Source organism: Oryzias melastigma, linkage group LG22, assembly GCF_002922805.2.
Source record: "Oryzias melastigma strain HK-1 linkage group LG22, ASM292280v2, whole genome shotgun sequence".
NCBI classification, from domain to species: Eukaryota; Metazoa; Chordata; class Actinopteri; order Beloniformes; family Adrianichthyidae; genus Oryzias; species Oryzias melastigma.
Window position 1 is genome coordinate 23,060,737 of NC_050533.1, and position 22,969 is coordinate 23,083,705.

At 41.5% G+C, this 22,969-nt stretch overlaps 1 protein-coding gene across 1 annotated transcript in view; it reads left to right on the top strand.

Annotated features, from left to right (window-relative positions):
- Positions 1-8,716: 8,716 nt before the first annotated feature.
- The window catches only part of LOC112143205 (isthmin-2), a 32,060-nt gene continuing 17,807 nt past the window's right edge, over positions 8,717-22,969 (top strand). The window contains exons 1-2 of the mRNA XM_024266998.2: positions 8,717-9,377; positions 18,519-18,752. Of these exons, the coding sequence (XP_024122766.1) occupies positions 9,249-9,377; positions 18,519-18,752 (363 nt within the window). The 5' untranslated portion in view covers positions 8,717-9,248. The remainder of the gene's footprint in view (positions 9,378-18,518; positions 18,753-22,969) is intronic.

Here is a 22,969-nt window from a genome sequence, read left to right on the forward strand (position 1 = left end):
CAAGAGTACCTGAACTTAAGTATGGTGAGGGGAGGCCTCTCCCTCACATTACTCCATTTACAAATTCTCTTCCCAGGTCTGATAAAATATTTTTAGACAGCCATTTCTGTAAATGATTGCACCAAGATTCCTCTCAACTTCTGCTACAGTTTTCCCTTTTAAGGGACATGCTTTCACTCATTTGGAAAATAATATGTGGCTTTAAGGATGTACTGTTAGCCATTACTAGTTGTAGAAAATGGTCCAGTTAAATCAATGTCAACCATTTCCCATTCAGCTGTCAACTACAACAAATAGAAATATTTAGGGCCACTAATATTACTGATGATGCTCTTGGTTCTGTTGCACCAGGAGTTTCTGCAGCTTTTCCTTTTGAAACTCCAGGGAGTTTCTTTCAGACTGAAAATCTGGAACTGCTGGTGGACTTGCCAGGGAGAGACAGATTAACTGAGGTCCAGTTCACTTTAGCAAACCAAGTGGCTCAAAGTGTTAAGATTGGCTCTTGACCTTAACAAAGAAGAGGAAAGACCATACCAATGTTAGAACTCAAAGTATTTTAACATATATTAAGAATAATAACAGAAACCATGAAGATGTGGTGTTGCATGAGTGTGTGGGGATGTATGTTTCTAAATGGAGCAAACGAATGGAAGCCAAACAGATGAGCAGGGGATTGAATGAGAACCCCGATGACTCGCGGAAGACTCGGACACAGCAGGAGGACACGAGAATGTGACCATCTCCAAAGAGCTCCTACAGTGGATCTTTTGTCTCCTTCATCTGATTTTCAAACCCCTGCACCTGTTCAGGTGGAGGAGAAAAAGGGCAGGCACCAGATATACACCCACATGGTCTAGGCTAGGGCCATAACAGCAAGTTACAACACAGTTTGATCCACTGAGGAGACCTAGAGGATAGACCAAAACAACAGACCAAACAACTGAACTTTGACGAGAGACTATGACCTATTGATAGCATCCTTTTCAAACGAGTTGACTTTTTAAAAGGTAATCATGAATGAGAAATTAATAATTGCAGTTTGTGCTCAGCTGAAATTATACAACACCAAGTCTTTCATGTATCGTAATAGAGCTGGAGACCAGGCCTGGAGCAAGATTTGCAAGATTTGAACCACTTTGGCATTTTGAACTAAGCTTCTTACAAGTGTTGGTGGTGGACATGTGCTAGAAAACAATTAAAAAAAGAAAAAGGAGAAGCCCCTCTCACTGTTTGTCCAGTGCAAACATTACATGCCCAAAGCGCGTTCATGAAATAATATGTGGTGTGTTCTTGAATGCGCAACAAATGCCCAGTGTGTACAGACCGTCAAGCTACATAAAATGGGGTTCAAGAATTGGTGTTCAATCGAAAACCCGGATTTTGGGCTCTAATCCGCTATCACTCATTGCTACACAAATTTTTAGTCAGTTTTCGGGCTCTGCATACAAACCAGGGAATTGTATTAACAGACACTGAAATTTCAAGCAGTTGAACTTAATTATTATAAATTAATTATTGTTGGATTATGGGATTATGACACCAAAGCTATGTCCAAATTCCTTCATTACTCATGCTATTTAGTGTACCAAGTAGTGAACTAAATACCCTTTGCTATTTTGTCTGGGTGTCTGAATCTATAATTCCAAAATCTAGTGTCCTAGAAATTCCATAGAACTCTGCAAAAAAAATTCGGCATTCATCCCAACACCTTTGGCAAATATAGACCACAATGCATTGCGTTTGAATGATTTGTTGCTTGATAATGGCGGAAACGAGTTGCATGAGGGATAAATAATAAAGTATCTGTAGGAAAATATTGATTAGGGTGACAACTAAATTAGGCCACTTTTTGGTTAATCGCTTGGAAAAATAATAAAAACAAAACAAACAAAAAAAAGTATGACATTTGATTGTATTCCTGTAATTGTAATTGTTCTTCATGTTTTTGTGTTAAGCACTTATAAAAAACTGAGACGTCTTATGGGACATAGTTTCTGCACAGCAGTAGTAGTTCTTTTGAATTTTGCCTTTGAGATGTGGGCAGGACTATTGGTGTGAATCTGCGACAGACTGGCGACCTGTCCAGGGTAAACCCCGCCTTCGCCCTTCAGTAGGCTTCGGCACCTCCGACCCCGAAAGGGAAAAAGCGGACAAGAAGGAATGAATGAACTATTGGTGTGAAGATGGCCTGCGCTTATTTCCCATCATCCCTTTGTCTACACTCTCTCCCGCTAGCTTTCAGCCCTTCACAACCCCAAACTAGCATTATTGTTGCAAAAAAATGTATTGTTTGTAGCTTTTATTTATCAAGTAAATACTTTTTCAAGCAGGACTTTTTCATCTGCTCCTGATTCACAAGGATTTGAATAAAGAAAAGCTCAGAAATGCAGTTTTAATCAAAATTTTCTTTATATATTTTCTCCATCATCAGAAAAATGACACAATTTTCATTAGAGTGGGTCTTTCAGCCTAATCCACTTCTGAGAATAATAATAGATGGAGTCATGTATGAATATGCCCTGCAGGTGGCAGCAGACACCTTGTGAAAGTTTCCCTCTGGCTCTGGGTTACAAAGTACTGCACTTTGTTTTGTTGTATGCAATAAAGAAACCTAAAAATTAAAAATTAAAAAATCGAGTCATAACAAATGTCAAAATGGAAAATAACGCAGTATAGCTCTTAACTACCTTGCTTCAGGGTCCAAAGCACTTTACAGTCAGAGTACCTTTCACCCATTCACACACTGATAACAGCTCCTCTACCAACACTGGCAGCAGCCTATAACTGCCAGGGTGGGAATCGAGCCTGCAATGTTCCAACCAGAGATCGCCCACTCTACCTCTGTACCACAGCAGCCAACAAGCTACAGTGAGATCCGCATACTGACTTTGCCCCCCAAAATTCCAGCTGCTTGAAACCTACAAATAGAAACATCTGCTTCTGATTATCTGAGTAAGAACTCTGAAGTATGTCCATCATAAACTGAAGATGTGAGGATTCAGGACCCCAGCATTGAATGCTGGAAGGTACATTACAGAGTTCAAATTAGGAGAGATTCACCCACTCAAAAGAAAACAAATCAAAACAGTTTAATAATTGTGAGACTGTATGATGTCGATTTACCTGTTTAGACCAAAAAAAAAAAGTTTTTCTGCTTAGAACTTCTTTGTTTTTTGATTTAGAAATTAAATTAGAAATTTGATATGAACAAAAGCTGACAGTGTTAAAACAAAATATAATTTAATAAATGAAACATTGGCTGCACATTAACACAAAACAACCAGAAACAATTTGTCAACATCAGCGTGAGCTGATAACACCACCCTTACAGATAAGACAAACACGGCTTTTGTTTAAATAGAATTAAATAAATTAAAACTACCTATTGCCATAAGGATTAGTTTCTCCACACACATACATCCCTTGGTGGTTTCTCCTCCAAGCTCGTTCCTCTACCTGAGGCCTGGGAGCTTGAGCGTCCTGCAGTATCTTAGCTGTAGCACTGCGCTTTTCTGGACTGAGATGTCTGAGGTCTTTCTAGGGATCTGCTGTAGCCACTCCTTCAGTTTGGAGGTTACAGCCCTGAGTGCTCCAATTACCGCGGGCACCACTGTCACTTTCACCTTCCAAGCTTTCTCCAGTTCCTCTCTGAGTCCCTGGTATTTCGCCTTTATCTGGAAGTCCCACAGGATCTTTGCTCTCTCGTTCTCTACCACTTTCGGAAGCTTGGCTACCACGCTCACCAGTCCTCGGCCTGCTTCCTTGTGGCTTGCATATATATATATATATATATATATATATATATATATATATATAGACACAACAGACTCAACCACCCAGCCCCTCTTTCTTCAGGTGCCTCTCTATTGTACATCCAGAAATGTCTGCACCCCAGTTTTTCAGTTTGCATCTTTAACAATTTTTCTGGCAGTTGTGGCAGAAATTTGTGACCATTGTTTGGTTTCGGGCTGCACGGTGGTGCAGTGGTTAGCGCTCTTGCCTCACAGCGAGAAGGCCCCGGTTCGAATCCTGGCTGGGACCTTTCTGTGTGGAGTTTGCATGTTCTCCCCGTGCATGCGTGGGTTTTCACCGGGGACTCCGGCTTCCTCCCACCGTCCAAAAACATGCTTCATAGGTTCATTGGTGACTCTAAATTGCCCCTAGGTGTGGATGTGAGAGTGAATGTGTGTGTGATTGAGGCCCTGAGACAGACTGGAGACCTGTCCAGGGTGTACCCCGCCTTCACCCTTCAGTAGCCGGGATAGGCTCCGGCACCCCGCGACCCCATATGGGAAGTAGCGGTCAAGAAAATGGATGGATGGATGTTTGGTTTCATCAGAACTCACTTTCAACTTCTTGATCAAAGTTTGAACTCTGGTGACTGGCATTCTCCGTTCCTTGGATGTTTTCTTATATTCCTCTCCATAGGCATGTTTAAATTAAAAGTGGGGTCATCTGGACCCCACAAGACAGCAAGCTGAACTTTCTTTTTTAATGATTTTTTTTATCTTTACTGGTGTCTGTGGTAGACATTAAATCCTGTCCACCTTTATCATTGGAGGAATTACACATCAATTTAAGGGTGGGGTCATCTGGACCCCATAAGAGAGTGTTTGTTTTTTCACCTTTCGGCTTATCCGGTTCATGTTCACCACAGCAAAACAGCAACCACTGCTTTGGATCAGTGATTTGGCAGAGAGTTTTTACACCAGATCCCCTTTCTGGTGCAACCCTGTATTTGAGAGGCACAGGGAACACAGTTAGGCTGCAGTGTCAAGGGTCTTTTTCAATGAATCAAAAAATGACACGAGTGAAGCTTTAAAGTGTAACCAAACCCCAAAATCAACTTTTTTTCACTGTTGACTTGTATAGATGGGGCTTTTAAAGTCCTGTCTGTTGGTTCTCACCAAATTTTTGACAAATAAAAATAAACTTGTTTAATTCTTGAAAATATATCCAAAAACCTTCTGTGTGCTGCCCCATAAAGGTTGAATCGAGGTAATACAGTTGAATTTCGTGATTGGTCAAACCATTTCAGTCCCACGTCATTTCAGAAGTCCCAGTCCCGTGTCATGAACTGCAGCTCCAGTGATGATAACAGTCCTGTTCCCCAGCCCCTCCCTCCCCTCTGACTGGATTTTCACCTTTCGGCTGTGGGTGGAGTCAGCCTCCAACTTCCCTGTTTGGTTACCCTGTAGACCAGGGGTCGGCAACCTTTAACAATAAAAGAGCCATTTAGGCTCTTTTTCTACTGATCCAAAACCTGGAAGGAGTCGTATAGTCTTACTTTAGCCTTTATGAAATTTTGATTTACATTCATAACCTTCTGTTTTTCAACAATAAATATGAATTTTGTCTATTTTTGGCACGAACAAAGGCAAGCATATGAAAAGAACCTAGCATCTCTCAAAATGTGATTTATTTATTTTTTTTTTTTTATTTTTTTACTTTTGGCAGAAACTCAAATAACTTCATTTCAAAATGAAAGATGATCTGTGCCAAAGTATCATCTCAGTGTGACTCTGGGCAGCTAGTTACCAATGCTGTGGAGTATAAGACAATATGTGCTTTTAACTTACAAAAGATCAAACTTTTTACCAAAGTTTTGCTTTGCATCTAAAATCTGTGCAATCCTCATTGAGCAGACGAAACGTCTTCAGGTCAACAGGAATATAAAAACCTACTAGTTTATCATCTATGTGCACCTCAGACATCATTTTTTTAAATTTAACTAATCTAATTTTGATAAATGCTAATGAAGTAATCTTTAATTAAAAAAAATGCTTTTTCTTTTTCTTTTATTTATTTATTTATTTATTTTTGTTCTTATTTCCCCTCTTTATCCTCAACAGTCTTACTCTGCTGGTTTTTGTTATTTTAGTTTGGGGTTGGACCTTGGTAGTCTTAGCTTTCAGGCTTTGTTTATTCGTTTTCTTTAGTTAGTTTTGGTTACACAGACATTAGCAGGAGCTGCTGACTAAGATGGTCGACATGTCTGGATCAGCAGTCTTTCTGACTTATTTTATTTTTGGCCAAGGAGTCACCATGGAGAGATAAAAGATAGACATGTTGATCTGGAGCTGCAGGTTGAAGATCCCTGCTGTAGAGAGAGCAAGAGCAATGCAGTCACACTTATGAAATATTTACCAATCAGAAAAGACCGTGCATCTAAAGGGGAGGGGCAGAAGCAACAATTAGTCCAAGAAGCAAGTGATCTGTTTTTTTTTTTTTTTTTTTGTCTACTCTTAGAATCTTGCAATGATCCTAGCATTGTCTTTCCGAAGAATCTCCTGATCACAATATGAAAGCAGATTAACTGTTTTGATCATCAGCAGATTAATTGTTGCACCGTTATGGTTGTTGTGTGCCATTTTCATCAGTGAGAGTGCCTTTAGTTTTCTTTAGTCTTTGATCAGACAGTCCGTTTACTCCATTTGCAGCTTAACAATGACTGAATCTGTCTGTGTGGGGGCTGACAGGACCCCAGCCCCATACACCCCCCACACCCCGCTGCAGGTTTGAGCATAAATCATCAACACTTGCGCTCCGACTGGAGCTCAGGAAGAAAATGTTTAGGATCTTTCTTACCTTTTTCATCTGTTTTCACCACTCATTAAAACAGAGCGATGGCTTTCACAGAGCAGGTCCACCAGACCACAGACCCACAAATATGGGAGCAATTAGCTCGGGGGATGGGGTGCAGGGACTGAGTGGTGCTCCTCTGGAGGTCTACACATGCACACACAGACACACATAAAAACAGATCTACTCCGCGCACGTGCACAAATATTGACTTTGCCTCACAGAGGTCTCAGGACTGTCGTGCACTCGCTTTTTCAGATCCTCGATCCTAAGCTCCGCCCCTTTGGATCATGGTTCATTAAGTAGGCAAATAAACCGAAGCTGCAATCGACTTCTTCATCAGGAGAGAGCTGAAGCAGCTGTACAGAACCATCAGCTGAAGTGCAACTCCTATAACCTTTGAAGAAGCAGCAGATGTGACTTTTAGAAAACAAACCCAAATGAGCTCCTGAAACAGTCATTTGGATTTCCCCGAAGCAATTTTCTGGTTGAAGTAAAACCAACTGTAATTTATACACAAAAAAGCATCTCCAAACACTGACCTTCTTAAGGAGAGAAGTCCAGGTATCCACTTCCTGGATACCTGGACTTTTATCCAAACTAATCTGAGACTGAACCTAAACTCAAACCCTCAATCACGTCTTCAGGCCACAGTTTTACAGCTGTCATTACAGGCAGTGACCTCTCTATTGTACGATCGTTTATGTCCACGTGCAAAAGATGATGAGGGACTTGCATCTGAAGCACAAACTGCATCTACATCTGGAAACTCTTTCACCCTTGACCTCCCCCCCAGCTCCGCTCCTTTACGTCTCCGGGGATCCCCCACCAGGGCCCTGGCCTCCATAGCTGCCGTCTGAAGGAAGTTAGTGAGCGTGCAAATGAAGCTGTTTGCAGGCTTGAAAGGTGTGTGGTTTAGAAAGCACAGAGGAAAGGATTGTCCATCTGTGACTTACATGAAGAAGTGACTCAAAGTCCGTCGGGCTTTCAGACACCGCACCCAAAAACTAATGAAGCTCTTCTGCAAATCCTTGTTTTTTACCATTGTGACCTCACACTGGATCTTCAGGCTGATGATGATGTCATTATTGATGCTGCAGTGACAAACATCAAGCTTCAAGAAAGTAAAGACAAAAACACTACAATAGAGCTATTAAGATGACGTAAGGCCGCGTAACGAGACACAGAAAAGCAAGTAATACGTTTTTTGTGGCATTAAACTAAATGTTAAAACAAGTAAACAGTTGGACCAATTATTCCTTTTTGGCTAACATGACAATCTAAAGCTCTACATTTGTCCGCGGCTCACCGATCGCCTCATTTCTACCGTGCTTACATCACGTGACTGTCAGGTACGGGGGCCGTTTTGGTTCAGTTGTTCCGCTCTCGGTTAGTTTCATTTTCAGACTGAGGAAACTCAGAGTGAACAGAAGTTCAGTCCGATAAAAAAAAAAAATAACAAATCGAGACCACCTTGAAATATGGGTCTGAGAGCGGTTTCTGGTACAAGTGTGGTGCCAAGATGGTTATCCCTGCCAGGATTCACATTCTGGCAGAGGATAACTACCCCGGCACCACAGTTGAGCGGAGAAAGTGGGTGTGTGTTTGTTGTAGTCTGGGGGTGGAGCTTGCAGCACAGATTTTTCCTGGAGGAGGGGGTTCACATCATGCTGATGTCAGCACGTTTCCAGCCGCTCGTTTTTGTGGGTATGGGAGGGGCTGCTGCTGAGAGTGCAGGTTTTTACTCTTAAATGCATGAACGGATCAGGATACCACTTTGGGGTTCTTTAAAAAGAGGAATGAACAGTGAAATGTCCTTAAAACCTCAAAAAGTAGAATTTTGGCCCCTTTATAGCTACATTTAAAAATGATTTTTTTTTTACTTGTTTTTTGTGGTGATGAAAAAATTTTCTCTGTGTAGTGTAGATCGGTCATTAAAGTTGTTTTTAAACTCTTTCTTTCTTTTGCGTAAAACATCTTTTCGTTTCTTCTCTCTTTTAGTTATGTCTTCTGCTTGTTCCTGCTTTGAATGATTCTCTCCACCTTTGTCTGTACCGAACACATTGAGGAGTTTGTTGTAGCTCACATTCTGGTTTGTGTGGATCAACACAAATACACCATCAGATTGATCTTATGGAATAATGAGAAGTGTTTCTACAACTCAAAGGAGAAGTTTGAGTTTCCCTGAGAGAAACAGTTCCAGCAGTGGTTGAGACTTAAATCCAGGTACATGTTTAGTTTGAATAGAACTCCTGAGGAGTGAACTCATGAGAAGGTCTGGATCTGATAAACATCTGTTTGTGGAAGTCCTCCTAAAGACCAAAACTGGTTTGGACTCTAAAGAGTTTCTGCAGCTTTCATTGGACCCCAAACTTTGGATGGGGGGTGTCATCGTTCCCGCCTCCCACACTGACGTCATCCCAATCAGAGGGGGTGATTCAACGGCTCCGCGCGGACAGTGGGCAGAGGTGAGCCTCCTCCTCGAGCGGAGCAGTCGGGAGGAGAGAACTGACAAAGCGAGATTTGGGTTAATGAGATCGAAAGTGACAAGAGCGCGCAGAGACGCGCGCGCACGGCGGGAGTCTATTGCCAAAGCCATGCGGCTCCAACAGAGATCTCAGGCTGATGGTTCTGTTGGTCGGGTCGGTTCGGGTTAGACCAGACTCATGCGGAAGATGAAGATGAGAGGAGCGCTGCGCGCGTGCCTGCTGGTCCTGACCGCAGGAGCCTGCGCACTTCCCGCAAAGATGAACCCCGCAGGCGCAGACAGAGCCGTGGCCGCGCCGCATCCTCAGGTAAGAGATGCTGTGGGGGTTCAGCTTCTTAAACGTTTGCAGGGATGGACAGATGTTATTCAGTCACCTGATGACACCCTCTCACAGTGGTTCACTTGTGCCTCCAAACGTCCTCTCAGTGCATCAATAGAATTATTGAAATCAAACTAACTTCCTAGATTTTTACCCACTTCTCAAGTTTTTTTTTTTTTTTTTTTTTTTGTGATTTTCCACATCCTGTCTCTTAAAAATTAAACTTCCTAACATTTCTTTCGTGTTTTGCTTGGGTTGCACTCCCTTCAGATCAGGTCCAGTTTCACTACAGGAGCTTCTGCAAAAGTGAAGGAAAAATGTGCTGATGCTGTCTGGAGCTGGGAAAACCAGGAATGATCAGCAGGTCTTTGGACGGGTCAAAAACAGTTTTTGTTCAAGAACAAACAGCAGAAGGGCAGCAGAGGTTCAGTCCACTTTCAGAGGGGTTTCATGGGTCGTTCTCTGCAGCTTGGTTTCAGAGGTTGTGATAAGCTGTTCAGCAAACTCAGGACTTTCCCCCTCATATTTATTAAAGTAAACCATAAAAAACTTTTTCAGTTTGGGGGAACCAACAACATGCACACCTAAACTTTCAACAAAGACTACATCGCTGTCACCATCTTCATTGGGTTGGTTAAAACACTTGTCTAGTGATTAATTATTTACTTTAGGCGATTATTCATTGATTTAAAGCAGAGGTGTCAATCGCACACTGAGCCAAAATCCAAAACACACATTAGGTCGTGGGCCGAACTGGATAAACTTATATTTAATGAACTCCATCCATCCATCTTCTTGACCGCTTCCTCCCTTTCGGGGTCGCGGGGTGCCGGAGCCTAACCCGGCTACTGAAGGGCGAAGGCGGGGTACACCCTGGACAGGTCGCCAGTCTGTCTCAGGGCCTCAATCACACACTCATTCACTATCACATTCACACCTAGGGGCAATTTAGAGTCACCAATTAACCTATGAAGCATGTTTTTGGACGGTGGGAGGAAGCCGGAGTCCCCGGTGAAAACCCACGCATGCACGGGGAGAACATGCAAACTCCACACAGAAAGGTCCCAGCTGGGATTCGAACCGGGGCCTTCTCGCTGTGAGGCAAGAGTGCTAACCACTGCGCCACCGTGCAGCCCTTTAATGAACTCTAAAACGACATTTTTAAAACTTTAAAACTGTAACTTTTTAACATAATTATGAACTACATATAAAACATTACCTGCAATAAGGCTAGTGTGAATGCTGTAAGCTGAATTTGGCTTCTGAAGATGCTAGTGCTGATAGCTGAAGATACTGAAATTGCTAAAAACACTGAAGCTGATAGCTGAAAACAATTAAGCTGATAGCCAGCTAAACATAGTGGCTAGTATACCAGCTAGCATGTAGCTGAAATATAGCTAAACTTCATCCATCCATCCATCTTCTTGACCGCTTCTTCCCTGTCGGGGTCGCGGGGTGCCGGAGTCTATCCCGGCTACTGATGGGCGAAGGCGGGGTACACCCTGGACAGGTCTCCAGTCTGTCTCAGGGCCTCAATCACACCCACCCACCCTCACATTCACACCTAGGGTCAATTCAGAGTCACCAATGAACCTATGAAGCATGTTTTTGGACGGTGGGAGGAAGCCGGAGTCCCCGGTGAAAACCCACGCATGCACGGGGAGAACATGCAAACTCCACACAGAAAGGTCCCAGCCGGGATTTGAACCGGGGCCTTCTCGCTGTGAGGCAAAAGCGCTAACCACTGCGCCACCTTGCAGCCCTAGCTAAACTTCAAAACAGCCTAAAAAACAAAAAACAAAAATCCTGATCTTTTTTTCTTTTCAAATTATTACTTTTTGTATTTTTATAATCATTCTTTAATAAATACATTCTGCACAAATCGTTTTTAATAAAAATATTGTGAAAAAAAATTTGCATTAAGAAATGAAGATGATTTTTACTTATTGCTTTTTATATCATTACAAATTCTTTGATGAACACTATCTTCACAAAATGTCTTTAATGAGAAAATTTAGATCATTGTTACTGATTAATATAAAGGATTTGTCTCTGGATGTTTTGAAATTTGATTACATCAATGAAATTAATGATTCTTCATGACCTGAATTTATTATTGTAGAGTATAAATATTTGATATTAAGCAATATGAATCCGATATTGATAATTCACGTAGAGAAAATGGTATCGTTGAGCCGGGGTGGGATAATAAGTTCGCTTCCTCCCACTCCCTTTCAAGCGATCTACTTGTGATTCAATGTCATGTTATATTTTTTGCATGTATTATTCCTGATTGTTTGAAATAAACCATTTCATTCATTCATTCAAATTAGCCAACGCAGCTAGCATGTAGCTAAACTATTTGCTAAACTCCAAAATAGCTTAAAAAAAAATCTTAGTAAATTTCAAAATAGTCCAAAAAACTAGCAAAATGCCAATTTTTAAAAAATGTAAAACCTTTTAACATAATTATTAATAATAAAAAGGCAGGAATATTTTTCCAGAATAAATCAACTTAAACCTTAAATAACTTTCAATATTTTACTCTCCAAAAAAAAATATTTAGTCAAAATTATACAAGTTAAAAAAATGCGCAAGATAACATCGGGCCATTAATAACAATAAAATGAAATGATCTGGGAGGCCAGATAGAATTACCCAGAGGACCCAATTCGGACCCCGGGCCCTGACTTTGACACGTGCTTTAAAGAGTCATATCAAAGACTACAAATGGGACACTCACCAAATGGTTTCTGAGCTCAGCTGTGTCTGCAGCTCACCACTCCCCAGGGGGTGGGCCAAATGTGGAGAACAAATGTCACGCACCGAGGTGTGTGATAACTGATGGGACTTTAACTTTAAATATCTGTCTGGCATGATTCAGGCTCATAAAAACCTCATCTCAGTGCGAGTTTAGATCTTTGGGGCAAATTTTGTTTTTTACTCCAAAAATAAAACCCAACTGTTTGGCAGAGAGGTGGAAGCTTGATAATCTGGGCTCATTTTGCAGCCCAGGATGGAAGCCACCTGAAGGAACAATTGGCTCCACCATGTACAGTAAAGACCAGAAATGATAGACAGACAGAATGTTTTTTTTTTTTTTTTTTCAGTGATCCCAGTAACTGAGTTTAAACCATTGACTGTATGTGACCCCCTTCCCTCTGACGTTCCAAACAGGAAGTACCTGCTGGCTCCAAGAAACCAAAATCCCATCGACTTCTATAGAGAAATAAACAGCTGTTGCTCAGTCATTCTATTGGTCAGAATAACTATGCTTTCTCTGATACCCTTTTAACATGTTCTTAAGAATCATCATTATTTAAGGATATTTTCTTCTGTAGTGCAAGTTATTCAAGTTATATACTGGCCAATCAGATGCCCATTTTTTAAATGTCAGTAGGGCTTTTAAGACTTCCAGGAAGATGACTCCTACAGTTGTCATAGAAATGGTGACCCAGATTGACTTGGACCAATCATTCCTTACTGATGTCATCTGGTTCCAACATGGCAGCATTCATACTGAGAAAAATGTTGACTGCATTGGCTTCATTTGGATGGAGCTGAAAGTAAACCATTTTCATAGGTGACTCACTCGGTCCAGTTGTCTTACACAGTCAATGATTTGAAATAAGTACAGTCATCATTAGTGTCTTCAGCCAGGGAGAATTTAGCCTTTATAAGATATAAGGACATTTGTGAGACCTCTTTGTCGTAGTTGAAAATATATGTACCTAAATTGTGACTGACTGAAGGGAAAAATTAGAATCCAACTGTCCATATATTTTATGTTGAATTGAAAGAACTGGTTTTTCCACTCTCCAGGTTTTTCCTTTTTTTCATATTCACCAATTATAGCAAAATGATTTACTAGCAAGACAATCCACTTTTCTGTTTCCTGACTTTCTGTCATCATCAGAACATATTCTAGCCCCCTCCCCCTGTTGATGGAACTACGGTTTAGTCTACTTCAGTTTTTGGTTAGAGCCTGGGTGGAGATGTCGTCTGCAGGACTTAACTGCTCCTGTTAGGTTGTTGGGAGTGTTTGAATGTTTAAAGCCCCCATGTCCCCCCCAACTTCTGTTGGAAAATTAGATCTCTGAACAAAGAGATCTGCACGTTGGAGTGATAAATCATAGGGAAATCTGCAATCTGCTGCTTCTCAATAATGTGTGTTTGGTTCACACAGAAAACAGAGTCCGGCTCAGCTGTTCTTACAGTCAGACTGTTATTTTTATGGAAAATAATAAAACTCCGCAGAAGTTTTGTTTTGACACTTTGGGGCCTCTGGGCTTCGTTTTCAATCATCCCCCCTTTCAGCTCATCTTTCTTCTCGTGCAGCTCTGGTTTTATTAGAGCATCAAGTCTGGAAATACAAATCACACATTTTAACTCCCCAAGTTAGATTTTTATCAAAGCTTTTTTCTTAATCTACAGGTTTATTTCAAAAAAATATGTAAGCTACTAGAAGCAGGTGACTTCCCCCCAACATGAAGAAGGTTCTGCTGCACTTTATCAACTTTTAGAAGGGACGTTTGGAAATATCTGGAGGACGCTTTTTCACGCAGATCTGGATGTGAGGAAACGTCTGAAAAATAAACTGATAGTTGTTGGTATGGCTGCTCCTTCAGGTTCTGTCGGGTTCCTTCAGACTCGTTCAGATTCGTTTAGACACATTCAGGTTCCTTCAGACTCCTTTGGATTTCTTCAGGGTCCTACAGGTTCTATCTGGCTCCTTCAGGCTGCTTTAGAGTCCCTCAGCTTCCTTCAGGGTCCTTGAGATTTCTTCTGGCTCCTTCAGGTTTTGTCAGGTTTCATCAGAGTCTTTAAGGTTTCCTGGATTCCTCCAGTCTCTGTCAGGTTCTATCAGACTCCTTCAAGTTCCTTCAGGGTCCTTAGGGTTCTTCAGACTCTTTCAGGTTCCTTCATGTTTATTTAGGGTACTTCAGAATCCTTCAGATTCCTTCAGGGTCCTACAGGTTCCATCAGTGTCCTTCAGGCTCCTTCAGGTTCTGTCAGGTTCTATCAGACTCCTTCAGGGTCCTTAGGGTTCTCCAGACTCCTTCAGGGACCTTCTGGTTTCTTCCGGTCTTCTCAGGGTCCCTCAGTTTCCTCCAGGGACCTTGAGACTCCTTCAAGCTCCTTCAGATTCCTTCCGGTTTCTTCAAGTTTAGTCAGGTTCCGTCGGACTCCTTTAGGGTCCTACAGGTTCCATCAGAGTCCTTCAAGCTCCTTCGGGGTCCCCAAGTTTCCTTCAGGGTCCTTGAGAATCCTTCAGCTTTCATCAGAGTCCTTCAGGTTCCTTCAGGCTCATTTGGATTCCTCTAGTTTCTGTCAGGTAATATCAGACTTCTTTAAGTTCTTTCAGGGTCCTTAGGCTCCTTCAGTGTCCTTCAGACTCCTTCTGGTTCCTTCAGAGTCCTTTAGTGTCCTTCAGACTCCTTAAGGGTCCTTCAGGTTCCTTCAGGCTCATTTGGATTCCTCTAGTTTCTGTCAGGTAATATCAGACTTCTTCTAGTTCTTTCAGGGTCCTAAGGCTCCTTCAGAGTCCTTCAGTGTCCTTCAGACTCCTTTAGACTCCTTCAGTATCCTTCAGGGTCCTTCTGTCCTTCAGGGTCCTACAGGTTCCATCAGAATCCTCCAGGTTCCTTCATGGTCCCTCAGTTTCCTTCAGGGTCCTTGAGACTCTTTCCGGTTTCATCAGTCCTTCTGGTTCCTTCAGGCCCCTTTGGATTCATTCAGGTTCTGCCAGGTTCTATCAGACTTCTTCAAGTTCCTTCAAGGTCCTTCAGACTCCTTTAGGGTCCTTCATATTCCTTCAGGGCCCCTAGGGTTATTCAGACTTCTTCTGGCTCCTTCGGATTCTTTCGGGTTCTGTCAGGTTTCATCAGAATCTTTCTGGCTCTTTCAGGCTTCAGTGATGTTTTTAAAGTTCTCAGACAGATGAATTCAACAGCACGTGCACAAACTTACATGCACATGGTAACATGCTCATATTTCCGTGGTCATATTGAAGTTCACATGCTCATGTGGTCATATTTACGTATACATACCAATGCGCACATACTTATGTGTATGTGCTAACGTGCACATACTTATGTGCACAAACATGTTCCAGCCCCCCCCCCCTACCACTGGATTGGGCGTTGGGGCAGCTGCAGTGCAAAAGTTTACCCACAAACGTTCCTCTTCTATAAAATGGATGAGGATTGAGACTCTGTGGGGGTGAGGGCTCTGATTGATGCCTGGGGGGCTCTTTTAATAAAGATTTCAGAAACGGGGGTGCTTCTGCTTCGACGGAATATTCTGGGTGGATCGTCTTCCCTTCCTTACTTCTGTCCCCGGAGATGATGCTTGCACATTTTGAGGAGGGTGTCACATTCTTCAGGCGGTTCAAGTTAAAGAGGCGAGCTTCGGGCCAGGAGGGGGGTGGGTACTGAATGTCTGAACCTCAGTAAAGGAACTGTAACATGTGCAGTCTGTATGTGAGCGCCTGTGTTCGGATCATATCTCAGCACAGCAGGATTTGTCTTTTTTTTTTTTTTTTTTTTTTTAGAATTCTTTGTGGTTCTTTTGTGGCAGCAAAATGAAATATTTATTTTAAAGTTACCACTTTTGTCAGGACCACAATTGAGTAAGTGTGTGGGCTGGAAATCTTCCAAACTCTGCAGCTTTTTGTTCTTGTTGACTCTTATTTTGAAATCGTGGTCATCTGAAGGTGTCTCCCCTGGTCTTTATTCTTGCAACAATGTTTTAAAAAAAGAATTTCATATGAAATAACTAAATGAGAAAAATGTCTTTTCGACTGAAGGGTTTAGTCACTACTACCGTCCATTCAGCAAGGCCCCAAAAAGTGGGCAAATAATGTAGGCCCCAATTGGGTTTGTTCGCAGTTTCTGTGGTGGCCCCAGCTGTGTTTGCCCACATTGACTTAAGGGGGATTCAGTGGATTAGCTCACTACAAGCCAGCATAGTGTGTTAGCGAGCTCTATGGAAAGCTAGTAAACTCCTGTAGTATGCTAGCGAGCTCTGCTGTAGCATGCTAGTGAGTGCAACTGTAGCATGCTAGACAGTGCAACTGTAGCATGCTAGCAAACTCTGCTGTAGCATGCTAGCGAGCTCCGCTGTATCAAGCTAGCAATTTGCATCGTAGCAAACGAGCTCCATTGTAGTGAGCTAACCCACTGATTGCCAACTTAAATCAATGTGGGCAAACGCAGGTGGGGCCACCACAGAAACTGCACACAAACCCAATTGGAGCAAACATTTTCTGCCCACTTTTAAACCATATGGGGCCCACTTGGCTTTGCTGGCTGGGAGGTGAATGTCTGTGAGGAAAACCCCTCACAGCAGCCCCTCACACCCCAAACCTAACACTAGCTATGGAACAAAAATGGTGAGCAATATTGGAGCCATCCAATTGTACAGTTTTGATCCAGATATTAACTCAAACGAGGAGAACAAAGACGGACATGGATGCATCAGAATGGAGCGGAACAGGAAGACTGGCCGATTTGTAGTTTGTACGTAATAACTACAAGCTTTTTTAAACTGCATTTTTCGTCTCTTCCTGATTCACCACTAACCACAATAATCATTCATTGACTCCCACTCCAACTATATATATATTTTTTTCAAATTATTTTCAGTGGTCTTTTAGTTACGATGTTGTTTTTATCCCCCCTCCCCAAAAAAGTTTCATTTTTAGGACATATTTTCTGCACACCAGCAAGCGCTTATTAGAAATTTGACTGAGTAGTTGGTGCGGAGCGACCCCGGCTCCAAAAAAATGGTGAGCAATATCACAGCTACACAGCTGTACAGTTTGAGCCGGTTGCCAGCTCAGATGACGAGGAAGACAAGTACAGTAGGGGGTGAGGACTGGAGAAGTGGAGAAGGGACATGGTGTCTGTTCATGTCAGCTGCATCACAAACCTGAGCTTTTCAAATGCTGTTTTTATCTGCTCCTGATCCATCACAACTTGAATAAATAAATACTTTAAAATGCAGTTTTATTCTTAAATTATTTGATACATGTCCTTTATCATCAGCAAAATACTACAAGAACAACATGTTAAAAACACCATTTTAATTGGAGTGGGTCTTTAAGACCACTGATCCACTTTATAAAAATAGATTTATTTACTTGTTTTTGCTAAAAAACAAGCTTTTCTGTAAGTTTTCAGAGTTAGAATCCACCTCACCACTTAAAGTTCACTTTCAATTCATTGTGAAAAATACTAATCACTAATTGCACTTAATATGAAAATATGTAAAATAAATATACCAATCAGCCAGCAGCTCTTCTGGAGTCATGAAGAGGAGGAGGATAAAAATGAAATATTGACAAATTCAGCCCCCTTCCTCTGGTTTTCATCACAGCCATAACTGTAGTTGATAAATAAACTTATCTGCACTTAAAGCATAAACATATAAATTTTTCTTTTGTATTTTAATTCATAGCATTTTTTACTCTAACCCATCCCAAGTCTTTCTGAAGATTTTCTTCTTTCATTTTCAAAAAACCATTAAAATATAGATCAGTTTTAAAGGACATTTTCCAAAAATTGTCTTTAATGCTTAATAACTTCCAGTCATCAAGACCATTTGAGGCTAAACTCTTTGTTGAGAAAAACTGCAAATCTGAAGTGGAAATGTTTGTAGAGTCAGAGCTAAAATATTAGTTGAATGCATATTAGCCAAAATAGCTACCATGCAGCTGAAATATTAGCTAAACTTCAAATTAGCCTAAAAAAACAGAAAAAAATCCTGAATTAGCCAAAACAGCTAGCATGTAGCTAAAATAGCTAATTTCAAAATAGACCAAAAAAGCTTCATAAATGGCAAAATAGTTCAAAAATCTAGCAGAATGTGATTAAAACTTTCAACTTTACTCTGACGCGATAAAATATAAAGTAACTAGTTGTCGACTATATTAATAGTCGATTAGTCGACGACTCGTGGCAGCCCTAGTTGGTGATATTTGGATGATTTGAATTTCTCTACTACAATTTCTGCTTCCGTCTTACTGAGGCTGTTTCCTCTTCTCCAGTGTTGTTTTCCTGCACTGTTCTCACTTTTATAACTTTACATATCAAATCAAATGAAGAAAGACCTTATATTTCCTCACAGGTGACGCCTCAAGAGAACCCAGGAGGGGAGAGTCGGGGCTTGGAGGAGCTCCAGCAGGAGAACCTGCTGCAGACTCTAGCTTCTTCTCCGGCACCCCTGCAACGCTGGTCCAAACACAGTGCAGTCCTCTCTGCTCCTTTCCCTGACGACCACCCAGAGTCCTTCATCTTGGATCTGAAGAACCTCCCGGAGTTGGGTCACGCAGATACGGGCTCCCAGAACCCCAACATTCAGGTGAGCGGTGGAGTCAGGCTGTGGTCTCACATTACATTAGTGAAGGAGAGGGGCTAACATCTGCGCATGTCTGCACGTGACATCTGCGTGCAGACAGGGAAAAAGACTGACAGAAAATATGAAACATATGAGAGCAAAAATTAAGGGTCAAAGGCTGTTTTTTCACCGAGGCTGTGGATCAAACTCTGGCAGAGAAACATGAAGGCTGGATTAGGACCAAACATGTGCGCTCATGGAGGAATTCATGGAGGAGGTAATCTGTCAGGATGCCTTCATGCCGCCCCGCCAACAGGAGAAGAGGAGGCTGAGATCTTCAGGTCTTCATAAGGAGTCATAACATCACAGCTGCACACCGTTAGAGATTGAAAGCAGCTCAGGTCACAGAGCTCCGGTCCAAGGCTGCAGCTCACAACACTTGATTCTGTTCAAAAACTGATGCAGGTTACAACATTTTATTGTGTTGTAAAAATGTTTCGAAGGCTGTTTCTCCATCGTAGTATAATACTCTGACACAGCAGAGATGACAGCTCTTCAAATAGGCATTAAAAAACAATCAAATGCACAGCAATCAAAGGATTAACCCCTTAATGCCTGTTGTCTCAAATATGCAACAAACCAAATTAGCTATAAAATTAACTAAATGTAGCATTTACTTAATAACAAAAACCCAAGTGAATATCTTTTTTTATAGCTGGGAATAAATTTTGGCGTTAGGGGGTTAAGCTGCATGACAGCTGTGATGCACGGCACACTTAGGTCTAATACAAACGAAACACAGGATACAACCCTCCATAAACTTAGGGAATTGAAAAAAAAGCCAAAGTAGAAAAAAATTAGTCCGCTCCCACACCCAATAAATCCACCACGCTGAAAGTCCTGTAGAGAGAGGACAGCGAAAAATGAATAAACTTAGCAAACGGGACAGCAGGACACAATGCTTCAACTCTAAAAACACACAATATTACAACAAAAACATTTCTTATGAAAATATTTTAATCATTGTTTAAAATATAACACTGCTGTCATGAATAAAAATGTATTTGGTAGGTTGCAAAACTTCATGGCCAGTCTATGAAATGCTCAGTCGAACCATTGACTATATAATAGAACTAAACAGAGGGACTCCTCCCCCCAGGGTTCCAAACAGGAAGTACCTGCTGGTTCCGAGAAGCCAACATCCCATATTCTTCGATAGAGAAATAATCAGTTGTTACTCAGTCATTCTATTGGTCAGAATAAACATTCTTACTGTAATACTTTTTTACATGTTTTTGATAATTCTTATTTTTTATTATTATTTTTTTTTTAGTGCAAGTTATTCAAGTTATAAACTGACCAATCATATCTCTCAATAAGAGTATGTGGTCTCACGCAATGAGATAAATCACTAGAGATGACATGCTAGCTTGTTGAAGGTCATATTGGAATGGTATAGATGTCTGTTTACTGCTGTGTTACAATTGCACAAACAGATCTGGAAAAACAAGAATGTGACTTTTCACTAGTAAATTATTGCTGATAAAGGAGAACTTCTAGAAAACATTTGAACAGGATCTGAGTGAGTTTACTCTCAATAGTGAACGTTTAGGTTGATCTTGTAGTCTATTAAAGTCAATGGCCGCTTTAGACTTCACACTATTATACGTTTTCTGTCAGGACCATCGATCTTTTAGTTTATGGAGGATGATCGTGGTATTTGTATGTGTTTGACCTCAGAGCTGACCAGATGACTCGCTGATAATCAGATTACTAAGTGGAGAAAAATAAACTAACTAGGATTTCTTTGGTAGTGAAGAGGGAAGAGTCCATCAGCGCTGAATCCTCGTCTGGTGGGTGGACCGGTAAATGTGGCATGTGAAAGACCGCCTGCCCGCTGTCGTGTTGGTGCATGAATCCTTTTGATCGAGGCTGAGTGGATCCACTTGTAGAACAGGAGCCTCCAGCCCAGCGTTGCCACCCCCGCCAGGTGAATTTACCCCGTGGTGTTGCGTCGCGACCGGTTCCGGTTCAATAATAAATCCTGGCTGCTCCGTCCTTTAAAGCGAGTGCCACCCGGACCTCGCCGCTCCGGGGCCGTGGATGGAGTTCTCACTGAGCCCTCGGTGCCGTCTCTGGGACCATCGGGACCGGCGAGGCTGTCGACCGGGTTGGATTGTTCTCAGTCGGCTCAGACCGTGTCGCGCTTATCCGGGCGCGGACCAGCCGATATATAACGGGCTCCAGCAGTCTGGGGCGATGTTGACTACCCACCGACCCGTTTATAAACAAGGACTGAGGAGTGTAACAGTTTGTGTAAATCTCAGTGTGTGTGTAGATTTGAATAAAATGAATGAATGAATGAAATGGTTTATTTCAAGCAATCAGGTCATAATACATAACATATCACTTAATGAATCACAATTAGATCACTTGAAAAGGAGTGGAAGGAAGCGAACTTATATAATCCCACCCCGACTCGACCATACCATTTTCTCTACATGAATTATCAATATCCGGTTCAGGACTTAATATCAAATATTAATAAAATCAGGCTATTAAGGATCATTAATATCATTAATGTAATCAAATTTCAAAGCATCCACGACAAATTATTTAATATTTTCATTGAAAAAAAGACACTTCCATGTATCAGGTATGCATTGAGTTTCCTATATAATAACGTATTTATTTATAAAAAAGTTTGAAATGTTGTTCATTTGTTGCACTTTGTACAAAAAGTGGGAATAATTTTTCTGATGATCAGAGTTTTGTCCTTTTTAAAATCTGACCAAAATTAACCATTTTATGGTCATTTAACTGTCTGCTAAGCCATGTCTCATTGTTTTAGTTTTATACCATTCCAATGTGGTGTCACTCTTTGTGCATCTTGGACAATAGTAAAAAGCCTGCGTGCCATCTTTAGCGGTTTATCTCATTGGTCTCACAATGAACATTAGAAATGTCTGTTTTCACTTCCAACAAGCTCAGTCCTGATTGGAGAGAGTGGTTGCCATAGAAACGTTGACTCAGACCAACTCGGACCAATCACTGCTAACTGATGATCTGTGGTTCCAACATGACAATGGCCTCATCCAAAAAAAAAAAAGGTGACTGAATACTTTCTTGAATTTAAACCGGAAGTAAGTCCTTTTCAGTGGGTGACGTCACACTCACTCAGTCCAGTTCTCATGTACAGTCAGTGAGTCAAACAGGATCTGTATCTGTCATAAACCTATCACAAAAGCAGTCTTACCATCTCTCACGACTCAAACTAACTAACTTACCTCTGTGAACTACCTGGTTCCACAACAGGAAACTGGTACCATGACAACCACAGGTCAGCATCCTCCTGGGGACAGAAACACCCTCATCAGCCTCTCATTACACGTGTTTGTAACTGTGTATCTGAAAATTAGACATTCCAGTCAGTGAAAAATAAACAATTAAGTCATAGAAATATGCAGCTGCAGTCTCCAATCAACACAACATGGGTAAACACATGATCCACTAATCACAACCATAGCTGTCAGCATCACAGACGTGTATAGCAATCAAGTCATAGAAAGTGTAATTTTTATTACTTCCAGCTTGAAGATAGCTCAAAGGTAATGATTTTTTTCACATTGAAGACCTAAATCCAAATTAGATAATTGCAGATCAGTGTTGATGGATCTCACTGATGGTGGATCTAAGATGCTGGGGTTCTAGCCACATCCTGCTTCTTGTCTCTTCCAGCACGATTTAGAGCTCTCATGACCATGTGTGAGGGCAGGAACAATGGTTCAGTAAATCCAGAGTTTTCACTCCGTGAAGTGCTCTTTCTTTACCACAACATACTATGCTTTACTGCAGCCGCCGCTCCAGCCACCTGCTAGTCTCACGCTCCACCCTGTCCTCATGCCCCAGTGAGGCTCTGCTTACCCAGACAAGAACAATACACCGTTTTCCAGTCACAAATCATGGCCTATGAAATGAAAGTCCTTACTCTCTTTCTAAAAACTTCCCAGATCATCTCAACATGGAGAAAAAACTGTGATTATCTCAAAATTTAAGAATAAATATTCTAAAAATGCAGAAGATGAGTATAAAGAAGTGCTTATTATGGTTCTTCAATCTGCATCTTTATTAATTTTTCTTTATTAAATCTCTCATTGATGCAGCTGTTTGGATGCTCCTCTGAAGTTCCTGCTGTTTTCTTGGTGAACATGTGCGTGGAAACGTGTTTGTGCGCGTGGGGC